The sequence below is a fragment of the Papio anubis genome, chromosome 7 (genome assembly GCF_008728515.1).
Source record: "Papio anubis isolate 15944 chromosome 7, Panubis1.0, whole genome shotgun sequence".
Lineage (NCBI taxonomy): Eukaryota > Metazoa > Chordata > Mammalia > Primates > Cercopithecidae > Papio > Papio anubis.
The window spans coordinates 89,321,161-89,347,479 of NC_044982.1; the positions used below are offsets into that span (position 1 = coordinate 89,321,161).

A 26,319-nucleotide genomic window follows, 5' to 3' on the forward strand; every position below is an offset into this window, starting at 1 on the left:
GGCTAACTTTAGATAATGAGGAAAGGAAAGCTCTTGGTTTTTACTATTCTTTGGAAGGGTTTGTGAAATACTGGAATTATTTCCTTCTTAAAAATTTGCTAGTATTTGTTTATGAAGCCATCTGGACTTGTACTTTTGTGGAAAACTTGACAAGATTATTCAATTTTTCTATTTTTTCTTCATTACATTTGTTAAATTATATTTTTCTTGAAATCTGTCCAATGAATCAAAGTTTTGAGGCATAGGATTCTGAGATTATATATGCTCAAAAAAGTATGTTAAAATCACCACTGAACAGAAAACTAAATGGTACTTTTGTGATCCTCTAGTTCATCTCCTACCCTTATAGAGAAGAATATTAAAGTTAAAAGCGATCCAGAGATCCAAGTACCCTTCCCCCACCTCACCTCAACATACAGCTGTTAAGTGACAGAACTGGGACTAGAATCTAAGTCTAGTGCTCTTTCCAATATGCTATGCTCATTTGTTAAATGGACGGCATCCATCAGTCAGCAAATCAAAGGGAGAACAGATAAGAGAGCTGTAATCAGGAACAACTTCAACCACCGAGAAGAGATAATGTTCACTGTGTATGTGGTGGCTGTAGGCACTGTCTTCATATTCCTCTCCAGTTCCTCCATGATCTTATTATCCCTATCTTCCTCAGTGAGAAGTGTGTGGTGTTCAGGCCATGGCTTCTCTGAATTCTAAGATCTTACCCAGTTCTAAGATACTCCTAGGTCTGATGGTAAAAATCCCAACAAATGGTAGTAAGATTCCCTACCTGCCCCACCCCCCAATTCCAACAGTTTTGAGGGACTGTCTCCCAGGAGCTGGATACTGAGTAGCCAGGTAGTCTCAGCTTGTCACCAGAAATAATGTAAGGCTGTTTAGATCTCCACACATAAATGAATAGTAAGACAGAGCTGATTCTCAGTGCACCGCAAAGACAAGAAAGTCTATCTTCAAAAGTCCTGGAGCTTGGTTCTTCACTATCCCTTTTTGTTTACTGAATAAATACCTTAATTTGCCTGTTTCTTTCATTCAACAAAATTTATTGAAAGCACCCTACTAGATGCTGACATTTACTGATAAACTAGACGCAGATCATTAGAGGTCATCTGGTCATTCCATGAAGACTGCTTTCTTACCATGGCAGCCTGACTTGGTCTTGGTCCTTTCTTCCAAAGCAGTAGATGGTTTGATTGTAACACTGATATACAGGTGTTATGCCTTCCCTCTTGAAATTTTCTCTGGGTACAGAACTCTAGGTTGCACTCTACTCCCTTCCTAAACAGCACACTTAGGATATCATTTCACTGACTCCAGATTTCATTTGTTACTTGGAAATAGCACTCCTTTGAGGATAGTCTCTTAATGTCTTTCTTGTCTTTGTTTTCTGCACAGTTTCACTATATATATATGTTTTACATTTACTCTACACGGGATTTGAATTTCTTAAATCTAAGGATGGTGGGCTTTCATCAATCCTAGAAAACTGTGTCATTATCTCATCAAATATTGCCTCTACTCGATTCTCTGTTTCCTTCTCCTAGAATACCAATTAAGCATAGCTAGAACTTCTAAACATGATCTTCCTTTTCTTTAAACCTTTCTTGATATTTTCTACCTTTTAATATTTGCATTGAATTCTAGATAATTTCTTCTATCTTCGGTTCACAAATTATCTGTGCGGTTATGGAAAATCTACTTCCACCATGTCTACTGCATTTAGTTTTGGTTATTATATTTTTTCACATCTTGAAGTATTTCATGCAACTCTGCTATGTCAATCCCTTTATAACTTCCTGTTTCCTACAGCTATTTTCAAGCTTATTTCTTAAAACACAGAAAGTGAAACTGTTCTATAATCTACATATAACAATGTCATCTGAAATACATAAGAGTTATTTTCTGCTGTATCCTGCTGTGTTTTCCTTACTGTGCCTTGTTTTCTTGTATGCTTCGTATGATGCCCAATAGTTGTGAAAGGTTGTTTGAAAGAGATTTCTGATGCACAGAATAAGGTGACTTTCTTCAAAAAGGATATAAATTTGCTTCCCCCAGCTGACAGGGCACTAGTTTTCTTGAATGTCTTGTATAATATGACTTGGGACTACAGTTCCACACAATGCTGGTAACTTGGTTTACAATCTGTCAGATATGTTCTTTTATTCTTTTCTTGTTCTCTTCTTTCCCCTATCTGCTCAGTACTAAATATCTCTCCTTGCAATCCTTTGGGAGTAGGAGAAGGCAGTGGATTTTCCTCCTTTCTTAAAGCCCCAGTTTAAAGGGGTTTGGGGGGTATCTGTTAGGCTCATAAACCTAGAAGTGATCATTTTCCCCTTGATTTTGAATCTATCAGAACCCAAATCTCAGTTTTACAAACTGTTTTATCTAGACGTACAAATGATTCAGGGGCCAGAGCTTTAAATACTTCTTTACCTTTATGTTCTTACCTTCTCTTAAATTTTGGCCTGGCATATTCCTTGAGCTCTTTGATAATGTAAAAAAGTTTTTTTGTTTTAGTTTTACAGTTTATCTAGTTTTTAGATGTCTTCAGCAGAAGAGCTGATCCAGATAACCTAGCCCAACAATATCAAAATTAAAAACAAATCAACCTTTTTCTAATAATATCCATAAAGTTATTGGTTTTTGTTGATGCTTTTGCTTTTTTTTTTTTTTTTAAAGTTAGATGTAGGACAGGGTTTGGCAGTTCCTCAAAAAGTTAAACACAGAACTTACTACACAATCCAAGAAATTCTACTACTAACTAGATACCCAAGAGAAGTGAAAACTTATACTCATACCAAAACTTGTACACAAACTTCATAGTAGCAAATGGAATGCTATTTGGTCACAGAATGAAGTACTCATACAGCTACCATACGGATGAACCTTGAAAACATTATGCTAAGTGAAAAAGCTGGACGAAAGACCACATATTGTATGACTCCATCTATATCAAATTCCAAGAATAGGTAAATCCATAGACACAGAAAGTACATTAGTTGTTGCCAGGATGTAGGGGAAGGAGGAGTTGGTAAGTGACTGCTAATGGGTACTGGGTTTCTTTTTGGGTTGATGAAAATGTTCTGGAATTAGATAGCGTTCATGGTTGCACCAACTCGTGAATGTACTAAGAACCACTGAACTGTGTGATTTACACTGGTGAATTTTATGGTATATGAATTACATTTCATTTAAAAGAAGAGAAAAAAAGTTAATCTCAGGTATGTCTACCATATTTCAATAAGTAATTAAAATATGCATTCAATTTCACATGATAGTGAAGGATGTCTGGAGCAATTACTTATATAAAGATACAAGGTAATGTGACAGTACTACTACAGCGTATTAACCTGATGAATTAGGTTACTAAAAGCTCTGGGAATGTATACTAAGATCATGAAGTTATCATACTGGAAATCATATCATATTGTCCTAAGATGCATTAGTCCATCCTAACTAAAGTGTTGTCAGCATTTCTATTATTTCTATTCAAGTAATTTTGTGTATTTACAGGACCCACCATAGTGGCCACTAGCTACACTAAGATGCCTTATGAGCATTTCAAGCTCTCTCTCCAATTATCATTTATGTTCATGTGCAGAATACAAAGCTGCATAGGTTTTGCCGTCTACCAGATTATCCAAGACTGCATACACTGCAATAGAGCAGAGGCCTCTATACTTATCTTTTTAAGTATGTTTACTTCTCTAAAGGTTGGAAGTAATATATATTAGATGTGGAGGATGGGGAGATAAGGAAATAAAGTTATCATTTCCAGTGTTACAGAGTAAAAAGAATCACCTCCTACATATTGAGTGTTTCTTCCACTTAAATATATTTTATATTTTTGTCCCTACTAGATTTTATAATATTTGATGAAGTTTTAATTGAGTATCATAAATACTTCTCATTTATGATTACGTGAATGCTGAAGTACACAACACTACCTTTAGTTCCATTTTACAGGTCATTATTCAGCTGTGTGCTGAATCTTTACTGAGCACTGTGAAAAATACTAATGTTCCTTAGCAAAGTCTTTGCCTCAAAGATCTACAGTCTTTCTTGCTCTCTATGGACGCGGCTTCTTCATCACTTAAATGAAGTAGAGAGCCAGATCAGAGTTTCCCAACTGTTTTATAACACACAAACCACTTTTCACAGCATTATTAGGTCAATTCTCTCTCTCTATAATAATATATAATATATATTTTATAAATTATGCACTCAAATTTTCTATAAATCAATTTTTAAAAAGCATGATGTGTCAATATATTATATTCCTTAGAACACGGCCTAACCCCCCACTTTAATCTCCCCTCTCTATTCAAACCAAATGGAATTGCATTCCTCTTTCTATAATTCTCAACATTACTAAAAACCTATCATAAGTAATAGGTGAGATAATTCAATTTATTTTTAAAAGCTACACACTTCTTTTAAAATACTGCTAATCTGCTGCCAGATTAATTTCTGTAACAATGATTTATGTGACTACTTAAAACTTTTAAACACCCCTCTAAAGGCTGCCCAATGCCCATAAGACAAATATTAAATACCACAGCTGGGTATTCAAGACCATCTATCAACTATATTCAATTTGTCTCCTCCTTACCTTTGATTACTCCCCTATGCAAAGCCTCTATTCCCTAAACATTTTGTATATGATGTAAGGTAAATACTGAGGCTTATTTATTTATTTTTTTTTCCTATATGGATATCCAGGTTTTCCAGCACCATTTATTGAAAAGACTGTCCTTTTCTCATTGGTTTACCTTGGCTCTTTTGTCAAAAATTAATTAACCATGTATATATGGGTACATTTCTGAGCTCTCTATTCTGTTCTATTGAACTACATGCCTATCCCTATGTAAACACCACACTGTCTGAATTACTTCAGTTTTGTAGTAAATTCTAGGGGTGTAACATCTGGCTAGAAGAAGCCAATCAGGACATTCTATCCTTTCTCTACCATTGTGTTTAGTGTTTTCAGAGTGGGAGATGGAGAGGCAAGTGATTTAAACAGTACAATTAGAATTAATTTTAGAACATCTGCTGCGGATTCTGGGACACAACTCATCTCTGATACTTTAGATTGATGCTCAAGAATATAGTAACCAATAGCCACATGTGGTTAAATTAAAATTTAAAAAGACTAAAAACTCAGGTTTTTCAGTTGCACTACACACTCAATATCCACACATAGTTAATGCCTACTATATTGGACAGCACAAACAATGGAACATTTCCATCATCACGAATTCTATTAGATAGTGCTGCTTTAGATGATGCTGTGTTCAGATATAAGGCCTAGAGCGGCCACTGCTATTTTATCAACATGAAAAAGCCACTGTGAAGACAATGATGCATGGGCAAAGGCAGAGACCTGGAGCCCGCTTGAACACAGCCTCTACCTAACCTCTACCATGCTGCTGGAATTTTTGTTACATGACATAACCAATACCCCTATTTTTATTTATTTATTTATTTATTTATTTATTTATTAGACAGAGTCTCGCTCTGTCGCTCAATATCCCTATTTTTAAGATCAATTTCAGTGAGGTCTTCTGTTGCCTACATCTGGAAGCAGATGGTATAGTTTTCAAAATGCTTTCACATATATTATTTTAACTGATTACCAAAACTCAGTAAGATTTAAAAATTTAATGCTGTTCTCTCTGCCCTATTAAACCTTCAGCTTAATAACCCAGCACACTAATCATTCAATAAACAAATAATACAGCAAATATATGAGAGTTAGAATACTAAATACAGATAGTTACTTTACTAATAAGTGACATATTAAGTAGGATCTGAGAGTCTAATATCAAATAACTTTCACAAAGTATCTAAAATGTTATTTTATACTGTACCACAGAACATAACTGATAGGTTTTTAATAGACCAAAGTAACAAAACCATTTTTAAAAACTTTATAAATGTGGAAAACCACAATAAAAATATTTTAATTATATAATAGTATGGGATAATCCTATATGAACATGGGTGGCAGAAAAAAAGCAAGCTAATGTCTTGAATTCCTCTACAAATACTAGTTGCTATTTCTACGTTCTTTTTTCAGAGCATAAACATTTTTAAGGTTTTCGAGGTAGATTCTGGAAATAACACTTAATCCCAGAAATTACCATAAAATAAACCATTTATTTGAAAAGAAAATTTATATAAAAACAAAGCATGATAGAAAAATACTCGCCACTGAATTACAGGAGATAAAGTCCAACATGCATAATAAAGCTTTGGTTTATTCTAGAAGGCTTAAGCATGTAGTGCCTATTTACCAAGTTTTAAAAATCACTAACATTTTAAAATCAACTGCTAATGAATTGAGAACTACAAGAAACATTATTTGAGGAAAAAACCATAATCCCATATCAATTACCTAAACATACAATGATATTCTTTATAAAAATACCCTTAGCGTACACAATCAGTGAAACATGTTAGAAATTTGAAAATCAACCAACAAAAACCTAGAAAATTATAAAGTATGTCTCATTTTCTAAAATACAGTTCATACTATCATTTGGATTTTTTTTTTACCAGTACAGCACTGATTGCATAATTGTAAATTAAAAAGTTGAGTTATGACTAATCTATGCAAGAAGATATCTTTCTGCAGAATCTGGAGCCCTACTCTCTCTCTGAGAAGAGCCACAAAAATAACTTCAAAATAAACATGAAAACTATACAGCTGTCTCTTTAATTTTAAATTACGTGTCTGAAGTGCCAGGTTTCACAAAACTGTACGTCTGCATTAGCCATCTATATACAAGAGAACTGAAAGATCATTTAGACTATATACATCTTACTTTACAGACTGACACAGAACATTGAGAAACATGGGAAGCACCTAGTATCTTCTGCCCTAAATGAGCTTCTGGCTCGAACAGCAGTATAATATCTTATCTTATAATATTTATATGCTTAATGATTAATATTTGATGAGAAACATAAAAATCCTGGCATTCTAAGGGTCTTAAATCGATATTGAAGTGTATCTAACAAAAGGACTTCTGCCATAAGATAGTAAAATAGCCAACATATCATCTTATTAGGAAAAAGGCAGCAATAGGGCCAGTTACCACTATATTCCCAGTGTTTAGCAAAATGCCTGGTACACAGTATGATAAACATCAGTACAATAAATTTTAAAATGTAGAACTATTACATTCAATATTTTTACCTCTTTTCTCTTCCTTTTTCTTCAACTCCCTTCAAAAAATTACCATACAGTTCTAACACAACTTACTGCTTGGGAAATGCAAGGAGAAACCTAAGTAGCTGTTTTATTCAGCTCTTTCAGTGGCTATTCAAACCTGCAGGATAAAGTGAAGGGCCTTATATAGCTCATGAGGACCTGGTTTACTTCTCAGGTCTCAGTTATGCCACTCTTCACACTATACTAAAGTGACACTTGGCTGATATCAACTCCATACACTAACTGCTATGTCTCATTTCCTAATTTCCACATAAGCTGCCCCTCTGACTTACAGCATCTTTATTTTCCACTTAGCATATCCTTTACAGCAAGGGTCCCTAACCCCCGGGGCCACAGACCCTGTTAGGAACCAGGCCGCACAGCAGGAAGTAAGTAGTGGGCGAGTAAACATTACTGCCTGAGCTCTGCCCCCTATCACATCAGCAGTAGCATTAGATTCTCATAAGAGCATGAAACCTATTGTGAACTGCGCGAGCAAGGAATCCAGGTTGTGCATTCCTTATGAGAATCAAATGCCTGATGATTTAAGGTAGAACGGTTTCATCTCAAAACCATCTCCCTGTCCACATTCCTCCCACCCCCAACCCCCATCCCTGGTGCCAACAAGGTTGGGGACTGCTGCTTTAAAGAACTCTGGTGATAGGATCACCTCTAGAGCAACTTTTCTCTGACCACTCTCTCGATCCTCTTTATCTCCTCTTCTCATTGGTCAAAAATTTGACCAAAGCATCACATATCTTCTGGAGAAAAAGGAACACTTTAACTGATGGTAAGTACTATAAAATATTCAATCCCTGACACATATGACATAAAAAGAACACATAGATAGGTATTGATCAAGAATCACAAGAAATGTATTACAGAAAAGTGAGTTATATATACAGGTGATATCTATCATCTTCCCCCGCCAACATGAACTTTCATTTGTGTATCAACGGTATCAACCTCTAATGGAGAAAAATATGAACCTCAAGAACAACCACACTTAGAGACACGTAGTCCCTTATAAAAAGCACATAAACAGAAACCAATAATTGTAAGATAATATTCAAATACATAGCAAAATAAAGGTAGTAAAATTGAAATTACAAGAGCTATGGTGACTGTTGTGTGAGGTGATGGTGCAGTGACATGTGGGAAGCGGAGGAGAGCCATGAGGATTGTGTGCCTCACCCTGTGAATCATCATCCTGCTGCTTCAGGCTCTGTTAGGAATAAAAGAGCAGAGCAAGGGACTGGGGGTGGAGGAAAGCTTTGTCTTGTCTTCAGATGTCTCACTATTTTTTCCCTTTCCCTGATGCTCCACTGCAGCCCTGTAAAACATTAGGCAAGCCTCTTAAATACTGCCTGTCTGTTCCATTCCTCATCTGTAACATGGGGAGAAAAGACGACTGGCTCACAAAGCCTCTTTGAGAATATCATGATACCATCAGAAAATCCAAGCATAATCATGTTTCTACTTTTGTACGGTCAGCACTAGATGATCTTAGCAGATAAGCCATTTAACTTTCTTTTCTGTTCATCTGAGGAGCCAGATTCCACCTCTGACTCATCCCCACCACACGTCTCAAAGAAGCACCCCTCAAAGAAACTACACTCACACAAGCTCTTATAACCATGTAGAACTGAACTGAAATGTAACCCATTAGAAATGTATTCCTTAGATGCAAGGCACACCAATACTGCATAATAGTTTGAATTACTTTTTAGAGGGTTTTAAAAATTACAGTTTGTGCTTGCTCACTGTTTGAAATTATTTCAGGGGATATTCTTGAGGATAAAAATGTTTAAAAAGCTGGATAGCCACTCCCAAGAAACTGTTAACCTGAAACTTTTAGTCTATAACTGCACTTAAGGCAAGTTAATTCAAACTAATTCATGATTGCTTAGGCTTCATCTCAAAAGCTGAGGATTCAGTAGGTCTAAGGTGGGACCAAGAATTTGCATTCCTAGGAAGTCTCTGGGGATGCTGATGGTGCTGGTCAGGGTACTACACATTTTGAGGACCAGTGATTTTAAATAACGCACTCTCAAGTATGATCACTTTCACTATCATCTGCTTTTATTTTCTAATTGATAGATGGATCTTATTATACTGATTCCCTATCTTCCTTTTAGATGTTACTTCCAAATTCTTTTGTAACTTGAAAATAGGCAGGGATTTTTAAGACTCAAATAAACAGATTTTCTCTTTCTTCAGAATACAAATTATCAACATCTGACTTAATTTATCAATGCCTCCATTGCCTCAACGTGAAATAAGGGCAACAATAAGGATTCAATAAGATAATTCAAAGAAAGTCTTTACTAGACCATGTTAAGTGCTTAATAATATCTATTATTCTTACTGCTATTATACTCACTAATTTTTTGTTCATTATTGAAAAAAAACTTATTCATGATTGCTATGTATTATACATTATTGGTATATGTATAAAATCTTATCTATTTATGGTAAAATGTTCCAGAGCTCCACTGGATGCAGTAAACTAGGGAGCAAGGGGAAAGTTTCATGTCACAGACCTGGGTTCTCATCCTGGTTCTGCCACCAAATTGCTACATGACTCTAGGCAAGTCATTTTAATGTACATCCCAATTTTTGCTTCTGAAAAAGCTTACCTTGGGTATGAAGATTAAATGAGATCATGTGAGAAGAATTTTTTTTTAAGTACTGTAGTATTCCTGTGATGAAAAACTCCTCTCTTTGGGAATAGTGCACAAGATATTAACAAGAGAGATAAATGGCCATGACCCTTTTATTTACATCCTTAAATGACAGCACAATAATCTGAATTGTCATACAAATGATTTTGGAATGTTGCCCAGTCATGGCTATTTTTAAAAAATTATAAGCAGAAATATTTAGTATTTTCAATATTTCTGCCAAATGACAGGAAAAAACATGGATACAAAAGTAATCTCAAGTGTTTTTTAGGTAGTATCTGCTAAAATCCTCATTTGTTGCCTTTTAGCATAATTGTTCTTTTGATGCAGAATCCCAAAGCCTCTATTGGCTCTAGGCTTTTATTTAGTATAAATTCTAATTACACACATACACATGTGTATGAACAATGGCAACTGCTTGTGCTGGTAATTTCCATTTGTAGTTTCCTATACTCTAGGACATTTCTAATATTCCTGTAAAATTATATAATATAGTTTATAATTTTTAATCTTAATTTTACTGAAAAGAAAACTGAGGAGTTATAACATTTTCTTCATATGTTTAAATTAAATTACTACATTTTATAGGACCAAACAAAAGTCTGTCACCTATTTTTGTATCAATGCTTAATAACTTGAAAAGATAAAATGTATGTCTTTGACAACATTCTTTGTGGAATGTCACCTAATGAAATATGGGAAATAAAACTCATATTTTGTAAGAAATATACTACTGAAAAGCAGTGTAGAAACATTTTAAAGTCAGATGTGTTTTAAACACAGCAATATTCTTCATTTCAAAGAAATTGAGTTATGAAGTCTCTTATGAATCTCACCCTAATGGCAATCTCTTAATTTACTAATGTATAAGTTTGCTTTTTCATATATTCACCTTTCTTAATGTAGGAGATATATACATCCTCAAGACACTGCAGACCTTAATTTAAAATACCTAAATGCAATTTAAAATATGTAAGTACAAATTAAAAAAATAAAGCTGCATAGAAATAATTTTTAAAATTTTATCAACTCTAACCAGTTTTAAAAATTGATTAAAATTTTAAATTTAAGAACTAGTTTAAAAACATAATTAATATAAAATGAGACAGAACAAAGATAGATGGATTTAAGTTTACAAATAAAACTGAAACAGAAAAATAAGAGCACCATGTCTACCTGTTTATAATAAACAATATTCAAATACCAACTACTTTTAATACATTATATTAATTTTATAGTACTCCCACAAAACACACTATATTTAACTCTCCAGACCTAATACATGTGCATCCTTGTACTACAGACTACACAGGTGTGGTTAACAGCATATCTTCACAGTACATCCTCAAAGGGCTTGTATGTTGCATACAATAGAAAAGGAATACATCTAATGAAGACGCCACGTTAATCTACTCAAGACTTTGTCAAAGCATATTTCAGTAATACAGGGTAAGTAAAATCCTGCTGATTTTCAAAACTAACATATATGCAAATGGAAATACGTGGAGTCAGGTTATAGGCCTTACAGAAGTTGTTGTTTTCAGAGTTTGTGTCATCGTTGGTCATATAATGACACAATCTCTTAAGTATATTGGTCATATACTTTAGAAAACACTGTAAAGTAGATCACTTATAACTGTTTATGCCTCTATTTTCTCCTGATGTTTTCAACCACATGAGATGGTTAAGAAGTCCAGAACCTTATCACCAACTTGTTCAAAGTTTTTATAAATATACATAAAATCTTCTGTTGGTAAAAGTATATCTCAATGGTTTATAAAAATATGGGTAGGAAGAATAATCTTCTGGCTTGAATTAGGAATGTCTAAATAAGATCAACTTGCAAAGCACATAGAAGCCCCTCAAATATTTGTCAAATGAGTAAATGGGCATCAAAAAGCCTGCTTCCCATTAATACAACTGCCTGAAAGGAAACTGTGAAAAAGGAAAAAATGGTATTCCAAAAATATCCTTAAACAAGATACTTGTAAAGCGCTTTGTAAAAACTAAGGCCCATAGGGAGCTCTATGTAAGTAACTTCATTACTGTTATCCTGTAAACTTAATTTGGACCACAGCAAACTGTATAGATGCATCGGCCTAAGCCATTACACCACTGGCAAAAAGAACTCATATGTGAATCGCACTACTAGTGAGGACATAGGTTGCATCTTCTTCATATGTGAAAAAAGGCCTATCTTACAAGTTTACCAACCACTCTCATAAAAGTTGACTCAGTAAGACGTTAATAAGAAGTGCGAATTAAGCCTTGTAATTTATTCTACCACAATAAATTAATCCCGAATAATCTGTCTTCCATCTAACGTATTTATATAATTTAGAACTTCACAAGGAACTATTAACACGATTCATTTTAACTTATTTTGAGGAAATGCAAATGAAAAGAAAACATCAAAATCCCAATTGACAATTGAGCTGCAAAAGTTTTCCTTCATATTGAAACAGACTGTAATACAGGAGACTGCTTAAAAAAATGTTTGGGATCTGCTCTCTTACACTTTGCTGACCACAACAGAGATGAAGATTGAGGTAGTTTGAAAATTCTACGAGGATTAAATCAGACTGCATTCTCCGTATTCTCTAGGGAAGTAAGCTTTAGGCATTGTGAAGTACCCTCAACTTCCAGGGACCAAGAATAACAACTACTGCAATGAAAGAGCAGAGTAGTTAGGGTTAAGGAGGTGGTTGCCTCTATAATGAAATTAGCTAGAATACTTATTTGCTGACATTATCAAAGTCAGTTCCATTGGTTTGAGTTGAGGCCGTGTAACTTTTGATGAGACATTTAGATTTATAACATAAGAAGCTATTTTAAACACAACAGAGTTACTCTCCATTTCAAGGAAATCCAGTTATGAAGTCTCTTAACAAAGCTTACCTGAATGAGCCCCTAATTTACAAAATCACAATACAAAATGTATTCATGACATATAACAGGGGAAAGGTCTACTATACAGTGTTATAAATAAATAACATATAACATAAATGCTAAATAATATAATTTATAAATGATGTAAATATAACTGCATTAAGGAGTTTAGCTAAAGATATAACCATTTAGTTTAATCAAAGTTATCAACAAAAGCAAAATAAAAAAATTTCATGTACAATTCGGGGAGGTTAACAGCAGCAAGCCCCATAAATAAAACTGTGGATAAGTCAAGCAACAGAGATGAGTCCCAGCTGTAATTATGCTATACTTTTACTTCTCATTTGAAAAAATGGCTAAAAAGTAACAAAAGTTGTTTTTAAAATGTAAGTAATAGTTTTTATGTGTGTAGTAATGGTATCAATCACTGCCCAAAGAGGGACAGTTAAGGCAAAGAAGTATAGGGGAAATTTAAAATGCATTTTTGGAACAATAATAACTTGTGGAGACAAATAAATTAGATTCCTATACAACAAAAAAGCTAAATTATCTTTAATTTCAAATATTAGAAATACAATCTAGATTAGGACTCCATTTGTTCTTTTTCAGTTGTTCTACAAAATCCTCACATGGTTAAATGCCTAACTTAATACTTTTCTATTACAAACTAAGCCAAAATATGCATCTTTCAAGTAATAAAAAACTCCTCCGCTGAATAAATATAAAATAAAACCTCCAAATATAAACAAAAGAGACAAAAGTAACTATGAAGCTAATTTAAAATGTGATTAGAAATACACATGGAAAAGTTATCTTACGGAAGATCTTGAAACAGAAGATATAAAGGGGGAAGCATACTGGTTTCCATTTTGAAGGTTTTATTGTAAAACACTATTTCTGAGAAAATCATTCTAATAATAAATCCTTTTCTTTTTCACTTAATTAGGTTGGTAGAACTATGAGAGCTACCAAATAGGCAGCAGATAAAGAAAATGAGGACTTTCTCCTCTTCCCCAACTAAAGCACTATCAACAAAGCAAATATTATTTATACAATTGTTGTTTTCTTAAGTGTTTGAAGTTGTGAGTTGTCAATGACATAATGAAATGATTAAGATATATCAAAACTGTAACTTCATACTGTTCAAAAATGATGTCTCTTACAATATTAATTTTAAAACTCATACAAAATAACTAATCATAGATGAAATGCTAGATTATGCTGGTATACATGGTAAAACAAGTTTACTTTGTCTGAATGAATAGGATATGTTTAAAACACAAGTGAGTCGCCATACAGCAATCACTCTTCTAAGAAATGATTCAGAGAAAAGACACATATATACCTAATTTATGCTTTAGATGTAAAAGTCATTCTGACAGTTAATGCTATTAAAATATTTCAGTATTACTTGCAATTCACGCATTACTAGCAATTCACACATTACTAGATATGTTACCTCAACAATATCCGAGTTGGTTCTGCTTTCATGAGGTTCATTATATTCTGTATACTTGAGAAGAACTTTGTCCATATCAGTGCTAGCATATTGAAACAGTTTGTTAGAGCTGTTGAAAATGATGAGTGCTATTTCACAGTCACAGAGCACACTAAGTTCATAGGCTTTCTTCATTAATCCAAACTTTCTCTTTGTAAAAGTGACCTAAACAATAAAAAAGGTATATTTTTATTAAAAGCATTAGTAGTACTTGAATATGGGCTATCTGAAGATGAATCTTCTTCTTAATACTGAGCCAGATTTCAAAGATGGAAAAGGTTCCCAGCTTCCTGCTCCATATGAGCCTTCCCTCTCCCATTGTGCTACAGTCCTACATTTGTTTTGTATATGCAAGCTCTCTGACAGAGCTGTCTCCTGGGGAAGTATTTCCTTATCCTTGGCTGCCACTCCACTACAGAAGGGAAGAACCGCAGAAGGAAACAGCTGATCAGTGTTCCCTTATCATTCAGTTAAAATTGTTACCATCAGAAACCGCAAATCCCAGCCAGGTAACGTAGCATCAGCCAGACTTTAATCCCTAAACAACTAAATACATCTACTAATCTAACATACTTCTCCTCCCTCCCAAGCCCTTCTCTATTGTGTCCACTGAAATTCACAGTCTGGGATCAGCAAATTCCCCAGAGTCCTCAAATTCTTTAACTGAAATCTGTCACCTGAAATCCTCTCTAACAGAGACCCCTCCCCCACCCTGCCAAATTTTTTAATTTACATCCCTCATACTGACTGAAGGCCCTAGAAGAGATGTCTTTTTATGCTCTGTAATCTCTCTTTGACACTGCTTTTCTTTCCCTCCCCTTCAAAAACTTCAAATATTTTGAAGCTCATGCCATATAAAAATTAGGCCACCCAACAACCCTCCTTGGGGTGAGCAAGAGTTACCCTTGATCCCTCTTCTTCTAATAAGGGATGGGAAAGGAGTGCGAGGGAACTCTCTGCACTTTCTGCTCAATGCTGTTGTGAACCTAAAACTTCTCTAAAACATAAAGTCTATTTAAAAAACAGTTTTTGAAAGGTCAGTAAGAATGTACTTTTGAATAATCTTTGGAATTGTGAAACAACATAAAGTTCAGCAATTTTCCCCATGGATATCTATCATATGATTTTCTTCCTATAACTTTAACTATTAGGCTAGACTTAAAATCAGTTATTGCAGTAGCTATTAAAGAAGTAGAGGATCTTCAGTATCATGAAAAGCAATTACAGCCACTAGAAATTTTTTTCACAGGCATAACTTTAATATCCTCTTTCATTACAGGTATAATATGTACATGTAAAAGCAAAACAACAACAAAATTCACTTCACATGTACAATTCAAAGACATTTCTGTATTTTTTCAGTCTGTTTTATTTCCTATGTAGCATGATAAAATTAAACAGTAGTACAGTAGTTCAACGGTTTTCACTAAATTTAAGCAGAGTATCTGTTTTCTCCCTATAGTAACACCAAATTCATTTAACATCTATACATCTTAGCATTTAATCACTTTAATCACTCTTAATTTTATGTAGATCTAATCTCTTTAATCGTCTCAAAACCTTATGTCTCCTCTGTATTTCTCAAGTGCACAAAGCACAATACTCCAGGTATTATATGACCGCTCAAATATTCTGTTAGCTAGTAAACTGAATGAAAATAGAGTTGAGAAGGTTCTTTAAATTTTCATTTAACAAGAAAATTTAACTAGCCAATACAATCTAGTCTGTTCAAGATACATATTTACGTGTAAATTGTGTCATATATCCAAATCACCTTTTACAAATTATCTTTGAATACTGGTCTATATTTGATACTTTAAAATTCTCGGCAGGGCACGGTGGCTCACGCCTGTAATCCCAGCACTTTGGGAGGCTGAGGCGGGCGAATCACGAGGTCAGGAGATCGAGACCATCCTGGCTAACACTGCGAAACCTCGTCTCTACTGAAAATACAAAAAATCAGCCGGGCGTGGTGGCGGGCGCCTATAGTCCCAGCTACTCGGGAGGCTGAGGCAGGAGAATGGCGTGAACCCGGGAGGCAGAGCTTGCAGTGAGCCGAGATTGTACCACTGCACTCCAGCCTGGGGAACAGAGCAAGACTCCGTCTCAAAAAAAAAAAAAAAAATTTCTCAATATAAAACAGATACAAGTAAAAAAACCTCAGCATCTGTTGATGTACTTGTTTTTACAAACAGATTTGGGAACAAACAAAAACAAAATAGAATACAATGGAGGAAAGCAATAAGGAAAGGAATGAAAAAATACTATCACTTATGACAAGAGTATTATGCCTAGAAGATCAGATTATAACAAAATATAACAAGTCTCAAAGCAAGAAAACAAACTGCTAAGAGTCTACATTTTGCCTCAATTTTAGTGTTTTCAGTTCAAAAGAAGTTTTTGGTTGTCATACAGAAATTTTCCTTCTATATATAGCTACGACATCTAAAAGTGAAAAATCAGTAAAAGCCAACTAATTAATTAGTACAGTGTTAATTACTAATTTTACAATATAGCCACGTTTTAGTTCATAAATTTCATATGAAAGAGGTAACGTAATCTAAAATTAGGCTACAGAATACTAACTACATAATTAAAACTCAAGATTCAACTTTATTATTCTAAGACAATATTTTTAAACTGATGATTTTAATTACGTTAAAATGATGTAAATTCTTTATATAAAGAAATCACAAAATTTAGTTATAAATTCAAAATGGAATAAAGTCGTGTTTACTCCTTTCTACTCCTCTAAAACATGCATACATACACATACATACATACATAATAAAAAAGAGACTGGGTTTTCTTCAAGGAAAGTAAGAATCCCAAACTACAAATTTTCATCTGCCAGATTTGATGAAACTTAGATGAAAATGAAAGTGGATTCAGAGAATTCACACTGAGTTCTTCACAAAAATGGCAATGTCCTCTGAGAGGATCCTCTGATTAGTGCCAGAAGATTCACAAGTGGGAGAAGTCCCTGAAATAAGAATCTTGTTCTAAATGTAGAATGCCAGGTAAGGTGGAAACAAAGCAAATAAAGAAAATAATTTTATAGGAAAGCTATTTCTGTTAACTCATACCTAATTGCCAAAACTGTCAGAGATCACAGATCTAAAATGTGAGCTGGTATGGCTCAGAAAAGAATGAGAAGAGAAAAAAAATCAAATCATAACAGAGATTTTTAGCACAATAATAAAAATCAAAGAATCAAAACAGAAAACTAAAATGAATAGAAAAAAAGTTGTTTGTATTGTTGACAGATAATGAAGACACCAAAAAAGCCCAGAGCAATTGACAAAGGGAAAATATTTATTAAAAAATAAAATACAGAAAGGCTATACTATCTCTTAAAAAAAGTGACACGGAATAATCAAATTCATGGCATATTCAGATTAAGTTACTGAATGTCAAGGTCAAAGAAAGAATACCGTGTACACCAAGGAAGGAAGTGGGTCACTTTTAAGAAGGGAAAAAACTCAGTCTGGTGTTAGAATTCTGGCAACATTCAAAATCAGAAGACCAAATCTCTACGATGTTCTGGGGAAAAGAAATAGGGCCTATACCTAGAACGTTAGACCTAGCCAAGTTAGACTTCAAGTATGAAGACAATAAACATTTTCAAACTTAAAAAAACTCATGAAGTATAACACCTACAAGCCCTTGTTAGGGGTAAAAAACAAACAAACAAACAAACAAAAAAACAAAAGCATTACTTGCTGGAAAAAAAAAGTCATCTGAGTAGAATGTAAGTTGAAAAAAGTTCAATGCTGCACACTCAGCTTCTAAAACAAAGATCCTGTGTAGCAGTGAGTTGGTGCTAAAAAAAATTTGTTGAATAAATCTGTAAAGGAATAATGAAGAAACAGTGAGAAACCCCAGAGGTTATGCTGGAAAATGTACAGGGTAATGGGTGTGGAGGCTTGTATTCTGGAGAAGAAATTGGCCAGTGGGATTATGAGAAGACAATTTTTTTTTTTTTTTGAGACAGAGTCTCGCTCTGCTGCCCAGGTTGGAGTGCAGTGGCGTGATCTCGGCTCACTGCAAGCTCCGCCTCCCGGGTTCACTTCATCCTCCTGCCTCAGCCTCCTAAGTAGCTGGGACTACAGGCCCACCCTGCAACGCCCAGCTAATTTTTTGTATTTTTTTTTTTTTTTTAGTACAGACGGGGTTTCACTGTGTTAGCCAGGATGGTCTGGATCTTCTGACCTTGTGATCCACCCGCCTCGGCCTCCCAAAATGCTGGGATTACAGGCGTGAGCCACCATGCCTGGCCAAGAAGACAAATTTTTAAAACAGCAGTTTGGGTTCAACTTGTGCTTCTCACCTCTGCCGCTTGGAACACTCAATGCCTGCCACATCACAAGAGAATTAGCAGCCATGCTGATGCAGACAGACGCCCTCCAGAATAAAACCTGAGGAGTACAGAAGCTCTGCTGGAGATAGGAGTTGAAGATACCAGGTAGAAACTGACTAACCTCTGGCAGTGTGACTTCTCAACCATTCTTACTCAGAACCTCCAAGTTTGGTGGATTACCAGGTGGATAAAGTATCTTCTTCCAATGTTCTTTTCCCTGGGGGGCTCTGTGTGGAGCTTCGATCAGAGTTCTTTGCGGATACTATGACTTTTGTGATGGCTGGGGCCCTCTAACAAATTTATATGATCAACTAGGATCATGTAGACTAGTACAAATATATACAAGATCACAGGAAATAAAAATCAACTAGACTGGTGAGTTAAGAGATGTAACAAACTAGATAAAAAATCAATATCCAACCTTTTATACTATCTATAAAAGACATACCTAAAACATAAGGAAACAGTAAGGATGAAAGTTAACACAGAGTTTCAGACCTATCAAGAAAATACTGGCTGGGCGCCGTGGCTCACACCGTAATCCCAGCACTTCGGGAGTACCAGGCAGGAGGATCACTTTAGCTCAGGAGTTTGAGACCAGTCTGGGCGACATGGTGAGACCTCATCTCTGCAAAAAGTACAAAAATTAGCCAGGCATGGTGCACATACCTGTAGTCCCAGTTACTCTGGAGGCTGAAGCCGGAGGATTGCTTGAGCGCAGGAGGTCAAGGCTGCAGTGAGCCATGATCATGCCAAGGCACTCCAGCCTAGGTGACAGAGCAAGACCCTGTCTAAAAAAAAAAAAAAGAAAGAAAAGAGGGGAGGGGAGAAAGGGAGCAAAGGAGGGAGAGAGGGAGGAGGAAGGAAAAGAAAAAAAGAAAAGGAAAGGAAGAAATGTGTAGCTATATCAAGGTGAGGTAAGGTAGATTTAAGACAAACATGCCTTACTGCGGATAAAGATGGTCAATATGTATTGCGAAATTCGCCAAGAAGGTACAACAACTCTAAATATGTGCAAGCCTAATGAAATAGTCCCAAAATGTATAAAACAGTATGTATTAAACGAATAAAATATACAGAGAAATTGACAAATCCACCATTGTGGTAAGTACAATTATTGATAGATCTCAATGAACGAAAAACAAAAGTCACAAAGAATACAGAAGGTTTGAACACAACAATGAGAGTGATCTGAAAGATATATGGAGACACATGCATCCAACAATTAAAGAATACATATTTACCCAACTCCACTTGGAACATGTAAAAAACCAATCATGATTTAGGAAATAAAGCAAGTCTTAACACACTTAAAAAGGCTCACAATCTACGGAAATAAGAGCAATATAAACCACTATAAAGCACTGTGATAAGCCCTGTCATAATAAGTGTTTACAAAATGTTTTGGTAAAGACTGAAAGATACCATCCGAAACAGAGACAACACATATAGAATATCCAGAATATGTAAAGAACTGAGAGAAAAAAATCAAAACCAACAACCCAGCACAAAATAAGCAAACCACAAAAACAGGTTGCATTTCACTTTCCTAAGACCAGAAAAAACAATAAAATAAAATTTTAAAAAGGACAAAGACATAAAAAACAGAGTTTTAAAAGAAAGGAAGACAAGATAGAAAGAAAGAAGGAAAGGGAAAGTATATGGGCAAATAGGAATTCTCATACTAACTTACTACAGTGTATCTAGTACAATCACTTCAGAAAGCAACTTGAAAACATGGTAAAGGTGATGATGGACATACTCAGCCTAGCAATTCCTTCTGAAAGTATTTATCACAGAGCAACTTTTACCCATGTATAAAGAGACAGGTCGACAGATGTATACTGCAACACCATTTATAATAGTAAAAAATTAGGAACAACATTAATTGTTCTTTGATAGAAGTATTGATGAATTAAGAATATTTATTCCTACAACTAGCTGTACTGAATGAATAAGAGCAGATGGATCTAAAACACTACATTGTGTGCAGATGAAAGCAAGTGCAGATGAAAACGTCATTATGTAAAACTTTAAACCCATGCTGAAACAATATTAAATAATACCTGTTAAAAAAAAAAAAAAACAAAGAAAATACAATGTAAATTCATGACAGGGGTTATCATGAGAAGGAAAGTAGGAAGAGACTAGGAAAAATTATAAAGAGGACAGTAAATCTCTAATTTTTTTCACTTTACAAATAAAAATAAAAATACATATAACAGATGTGTCAGCACTGACCCTTCTGGATAATGAATATAGCAATCCTTGAGGTATTGTTCTCTGTATTCTACCTTTGGAACCTTTAGAAAAAACATTTATTTTTAAACTGCTTTCTTTCTTTTTTTTAAGTATATAAGGATGTCTGCTTCTAGGTTAGAGGGAGTAGTTGTTGCAAGACCAAAGAACCCACTGAAATCAACTAGTAAAACAGAATGAAATATAGCCAATATCTGTTTAATGATATCAGAAAGCTGCTGAAGCAGGCAGACTGGAGATGCTAATCCCAGCACTTTGGGAGGCCGAGGCGGGCAGATCACAAGGTCAGGAGATCGAGACCACGGTGAAACCCCGTCGCTACTAAAAATACAAAAAAATTAGCCGGGCGCGGTGGCGGGCGCCTGTAGTCCCAGCTACTCGGGAGGCTGAGGCAGGAGAATGGCGTGAACCCGAGAAGCGGAGCTTGCAGTGAGCCGAGATCGGGCCACTGCACTCCAGCCTGGGCAACAGAGCGAGACTCCCTTTTTAAAAAAAAAAAAAAAAAAAAAAGATTCTATAATATCTTTCACATACAAGGTCTGAAGGCTCATTAAAAAACCACTAGACATGTCAAAAGACTGCATCATATAATTGAGAACAAAGAAAAAAAAGGATCAGATATGGACCTACAGGTAATCCAGATATAGCTGTTAGCAGACATGAGCTTAAAGATAACTATGGCTAATATTTTTAAAAAATAGTTTTAAAATGGAAAAAATGCAAGAAAGGATGGGCTATTTCACATAAAAATGAAAAATCAAAAAGAAATTCTAGAATTGAAACTATATTATCAGAAATTAAGAACTTATTAGGCTGTTTCATCAGTTAATTTTAAAAAGCAGAGAAAGGCTTACTAGAAAATAGATTGCTAGAAAATAAGTAACTAGAAAACATTCAAACTGAAGTAGAGAGGTAAAAAGGAGTAAAAAATACAGGACGACAAAATACATAAGAAATGTATGGGACACAAAACAGGTATATGTAACTAGAATCCCAGAGAAGGAAAAAAATGGGACACAAGCAATATCTGAAGACACATGCCCCTTGTGGCTCCATCACAGTAAAAATGTATATTAACAAAGGAAAAGCAAAAGGCTTCAAAGCAACAAAACAAAAAAAGGCACATTATCTTTAAAAAAAAAATTTTTTTAAGATCAAAAGCTGGCCTCTCAACAGAAATGAATGGAAGTTGGAAGACAACTGCTTCAAAGTACTAAGAGAATAAAACTGCCAATCTAGAATTCTACAACCAATAAAAACAGCTTTCAAAATGATGATACAACTAAAAAACAATTAAAAATTACGCAAAGGATTTGAATAGACATTTTTCCAAGGAAGATATATAAATGTCCAATAAGCACATGAAAAGATGCTCAACATCATCAGCCATCAAAGAAATGCAAACTAAAACCACAAGTACCAGTTTATACCCATCACGATGGCTACAATAAAAAAGACAGGGCCGGGGGGGGAGGGGGCAGTGGTTCACGCCTGCAATCCCAGCACTTTCGGAGGCTGAGGTGGGTGGATCAAGAGATCAAGAGATCGAGACCATCCTGGCTGACACGGTGAAACCCCGTCTCTACTAAAAATACAAAAAATTAGCCAGGCATGGTGGCGGGTGCCTGTAATCCCAGCTACTCAGCAGGCTATAGCAGTAGAATGGCACGCGAGCCCAAGAGGTGGACTTTGCAGTGGGCTGAGATCCCACCACTGCACTCCAGCCTGGGCGAAAGAGCAAGACTCTGTCTTACACAGGAAAAACAAACAAAAAGACAGACAGACAATAACAAGTGTTGGCTGGGATGTGGAAAACCTAGAATGCTGACACATGGCTGGCAGAATGCAAAAATGGTGCAGTCACTTTGGCAGTCTGGCATTTCTCAGAATGTTAAACTTAAGAGTTACCATGTCATCTAGCAATTCTTAAGTACACTTTTATATACTTAGCAGCAAATATGCAGAAACTAAAATTTGAGAAGAAATGTAATAATGCTTTAGAAAATCAAATATCTACTAATAAATATAACAAAAAATGTAGAAGATTTATTTTGAAAATCAGCCATTAAGGAGAGAATTAATGAAAACCAAATGAAATATAAACATGTTCATAGATTGTAAGACTTGACACTGTAAAGATTTCAATTCTCCCTAAATAGATCCATACATCCAGTGGAAAAAAAACCCCTAAATTCCAGTAGGTTTTTTGTTTTCTTAAGTGAACACTGACACTTGGTTTCATTTGGATATTCTGAAAAAGGGCAAGAATAGTCAGCTGGTTCTGCAAAAAAAAAAAAAAAAGGTGCAGAACTACACTACCAGATATCAAATTATAGTAATTAAAACAGTGTAGAATTAAGCAAGGATATACAAATAATCAAATGGAACAAAATAGAGAATTCAGAAAGTTTCACATACATATGGTTATTCAACTCATGCTAAAGGCAACCCTGTCATACAGTGATGAAAGGATGGTTTTTGCAATAAATTGTACTGGGACAACTAAATATCCATCTGGAAAATAACAAATTCTGACCCCTACACCTCAAACCAAACACAAAAATAAACACCAAATGGATAACAGGTCTAAAACATGAAAGGTTAAAAAAACCAAAAGAGTTCTTACAGAAGAAACCATAGAAGAATAGCTTCACGGCCTTATGGTAAGTAAAGATTTCTTAAACGTGACACAAAAGGCACTAGTCATAAAGGAAAGGCAAAAAAGGTAAATGGGAAACCATTAAAATATTATTGATTTTTTAAAACATTAAGAAAGTATAGGCCTGGTGTGGCGGCTCATGCCTGTACTCCTAGTGCTTTGGGAAGCCACGGCAGGAAGATCACTGAAGGCCCAGAGTTCCTGATGAGTCTGGGCAAAACAGCATCTCTACAAAAAATAAAAGAATGGTACCTGCCTGTAGTCCAAACTACTCAAGAGGTGAAGATGAGAGGATCATGTGAGCTCAAAAGTTTGAGTTACAGTGACCTATGATCACACCACTGCACTCCAGCCTGGGCGTCAGAGCAAGACCCTGTCTCTAAAATAAAATTTTAAAAAAGAAAGTGAAAAGGCATAGTTTTAGAGTTAATATTTATAATGCATATCATGGACAAAACACTCATCTGATTATATAGAATGCATATTAATAATAAAAAAGCGGGCAGCCCATTAGAAGAAAACAAAATGAAGTGAATAGACGAGTCACAAAAGAAGATATATATCTAAATGGCCAATAAAAATATGAAAAAGTGAGCACCTTCGTTAGACATCATGGAAACTTAAGATTAAAGTAAATTACTATTGTTCACCTAACAGAATGACTAAAATGAAAAGGACAATACCCAGTATTGCTCAAGACTGGAGCAGCTAGAACTCTTACACACTGCCAGCAGAGTGTAAACTAGAAGAACTACTTTAGAAAACTTCTGTCAACTACTAATCAAATGTATAACTTTATGACTCAGCAATTGCACTCCTATTTACCCAAGTGTTCATGTATACTATCGAGAATATTCAAAATTACAGCCTTCATAATAGTACCAAAGTAGAAAGCAATCCAAATGTCCATTTACAATAGAAAAAAGTAAATACATAAATTGTATTCTACTGACACAATAGGTTATACATCAATGAAAATGTACAAGATATATTTACATATATCTACATGCAACAACATTGATACATTTCACAAATGTAATATTGTGCAAAAGAACACACACTGTTCATATAAATTCAACAACAGATATAATTAATCTATAGTGTTACAAGTCAGGATAATGACTTTCCTTGGGGCAGCGGGAAACAACTGGAGACAGGATAAACAGTGTCTCTTGGGTGGTGCTCTGGGATATGCTAACTACATGGTCTTGTTCTTTGTGCAAAAATTCACTGAACCACACTCTTAGGATTTCTGAATTTTTCTTAATCTTATACTTTAATACAGTTTACTTTTCAAAAAGTGTTTTAGATAAGGAAGGACAAACATAAGGTTTCACCAGAAGCTTCTAAGTGGAAGTAAAGTGAAGCAGCTCTTTAAGTGTATGATACTGTCACTCCTCTACCACCCACAAGATTGTGTACTGTTCCAATGATGAAGTGTGATTTTTATTTTGCTAGTTCACACCTGTAATTCAAAACTCTTATTTGCCACTACCTCCTCCAATAAATAGTCCCTAAACCACTCCATTAGAAGTTAGTGGTTTCTTCTATAAATTCTCCCAGTATCTGAGATTATTTCTATTTGCCACATATTTAGAGCTCCTGTGTAGGCTATATATTTTTAGTGAGTTTCCAGGACCTAACACAGTCTCTTGGGATATCTGAATCTGGACAAATAAATGACATCTCTTTTCTTCTGCAAATATATACTTTTCCTCCCTTTCATGAAGAAACATGAAACTTTTAACTCAGAATCAAATTCTAAAATCAATAAAATTAAGATACTCTTTTAGTTTGTGACAAATTGTTTCTGTGTCTAATTTAACCTGAAAAATAAACTGTCCAATTATTTCTTTTACGTCTTTTCTCCACTCTGTGCCGAAATTACCTGAGACAGAAATTCAGATAGTCCTTGTCCCATTTGGCAGCTAGGCAAGAAGCTGACACAGCAGCTAAGTCCAATGTAAGAACAGGCTCACATTCTAGTTGCTTAGTGGCAGTATCCATCTTTTTGACAAGGTCATTTCCTCAACTCAAAAAGTTCCATTACACAGTCACCTACACATTCCTAAGCTACTCTTTCCCTCTAAAAATGTAAATCCCTTCCATAGGTTAGGTCCAATTTAGCTATGTCCAACTTAAACATGACTATCTACAGAATAATGAGGGCTCAAGAATTTTATGTGTCCTCCAGTTCTCTGCTTGTATGTTATTCCCCAATAAACCCTATTTTATATTTACACTGCATATATTCAAGAAACAGGTCCCTATGCCTCCTCTATACTTCCTAATCCTCAGATTGTGAAGGGAAGATAATGTGCAGCCTTGCTTGGAATCATTCCTTTGGAATAATAGCATGGATAGTTTACCAATCTTTCCTATTGTAACAACATTCACAATGAATCATACTGTGTGGGCCTTATGTCTTTGTTGAACAATCTTCATGAGTTGAAACCAGGGCCTCCTCTTTAATTCAGTCTATGGGCAACCCTCATCACTCCCACCAACTTCCTTACAGGCTGCTCAGTTGAGTTTTATCTCCAATTATATCTATATTTCAGTGAATTACTACTCAGATTTTGCAAAACACATCTTCAGTTTTGTTCTGTTCCTGGTAAACTTTCTGAAACCACCTGTTCTTGAAACTTTTCCTGATATGCAACTTTCCCAGAGACAGCATCTCTCCAGTAGTTCCTTTATAATATGCTATGAAATGATTTTTCCTTCTTCCTTCTGAACTAA

General features: G+C 35.0%; 1 protein-coding gene across 9 annotated transcripts in view; it reads right to left on the minus strand.

Annotated features, from left to right (window-relative positions):
* MEF2A (myocyte enhancer factor 2A) overlaps positions 1 to 26,319 on the minus strand; it is a 161,436-nt gene that overhangs the window by 63,642 nt on the left and 71,475 nt on the right. For 7 of the 9 annotated variants that reach the window (XM_009210973.4, XM_009210975.4, XM_009210977.4 and 4 more), the window contains one exon: positions 14,261 to 14,464. The exons of the other annotated variants lie outside the window; for them this stretch is intronic. In XM_009210973.4, the coding sequence (XP_009209237.1) occupies positions 14,261 to 14,464 (204 nt within the window). The remainder of the gene's footprint in view (positions 1 to 14,260; positions 14,465 to 26,319) is intronic. 9 annotated transcript variants of the gene reach the window in all.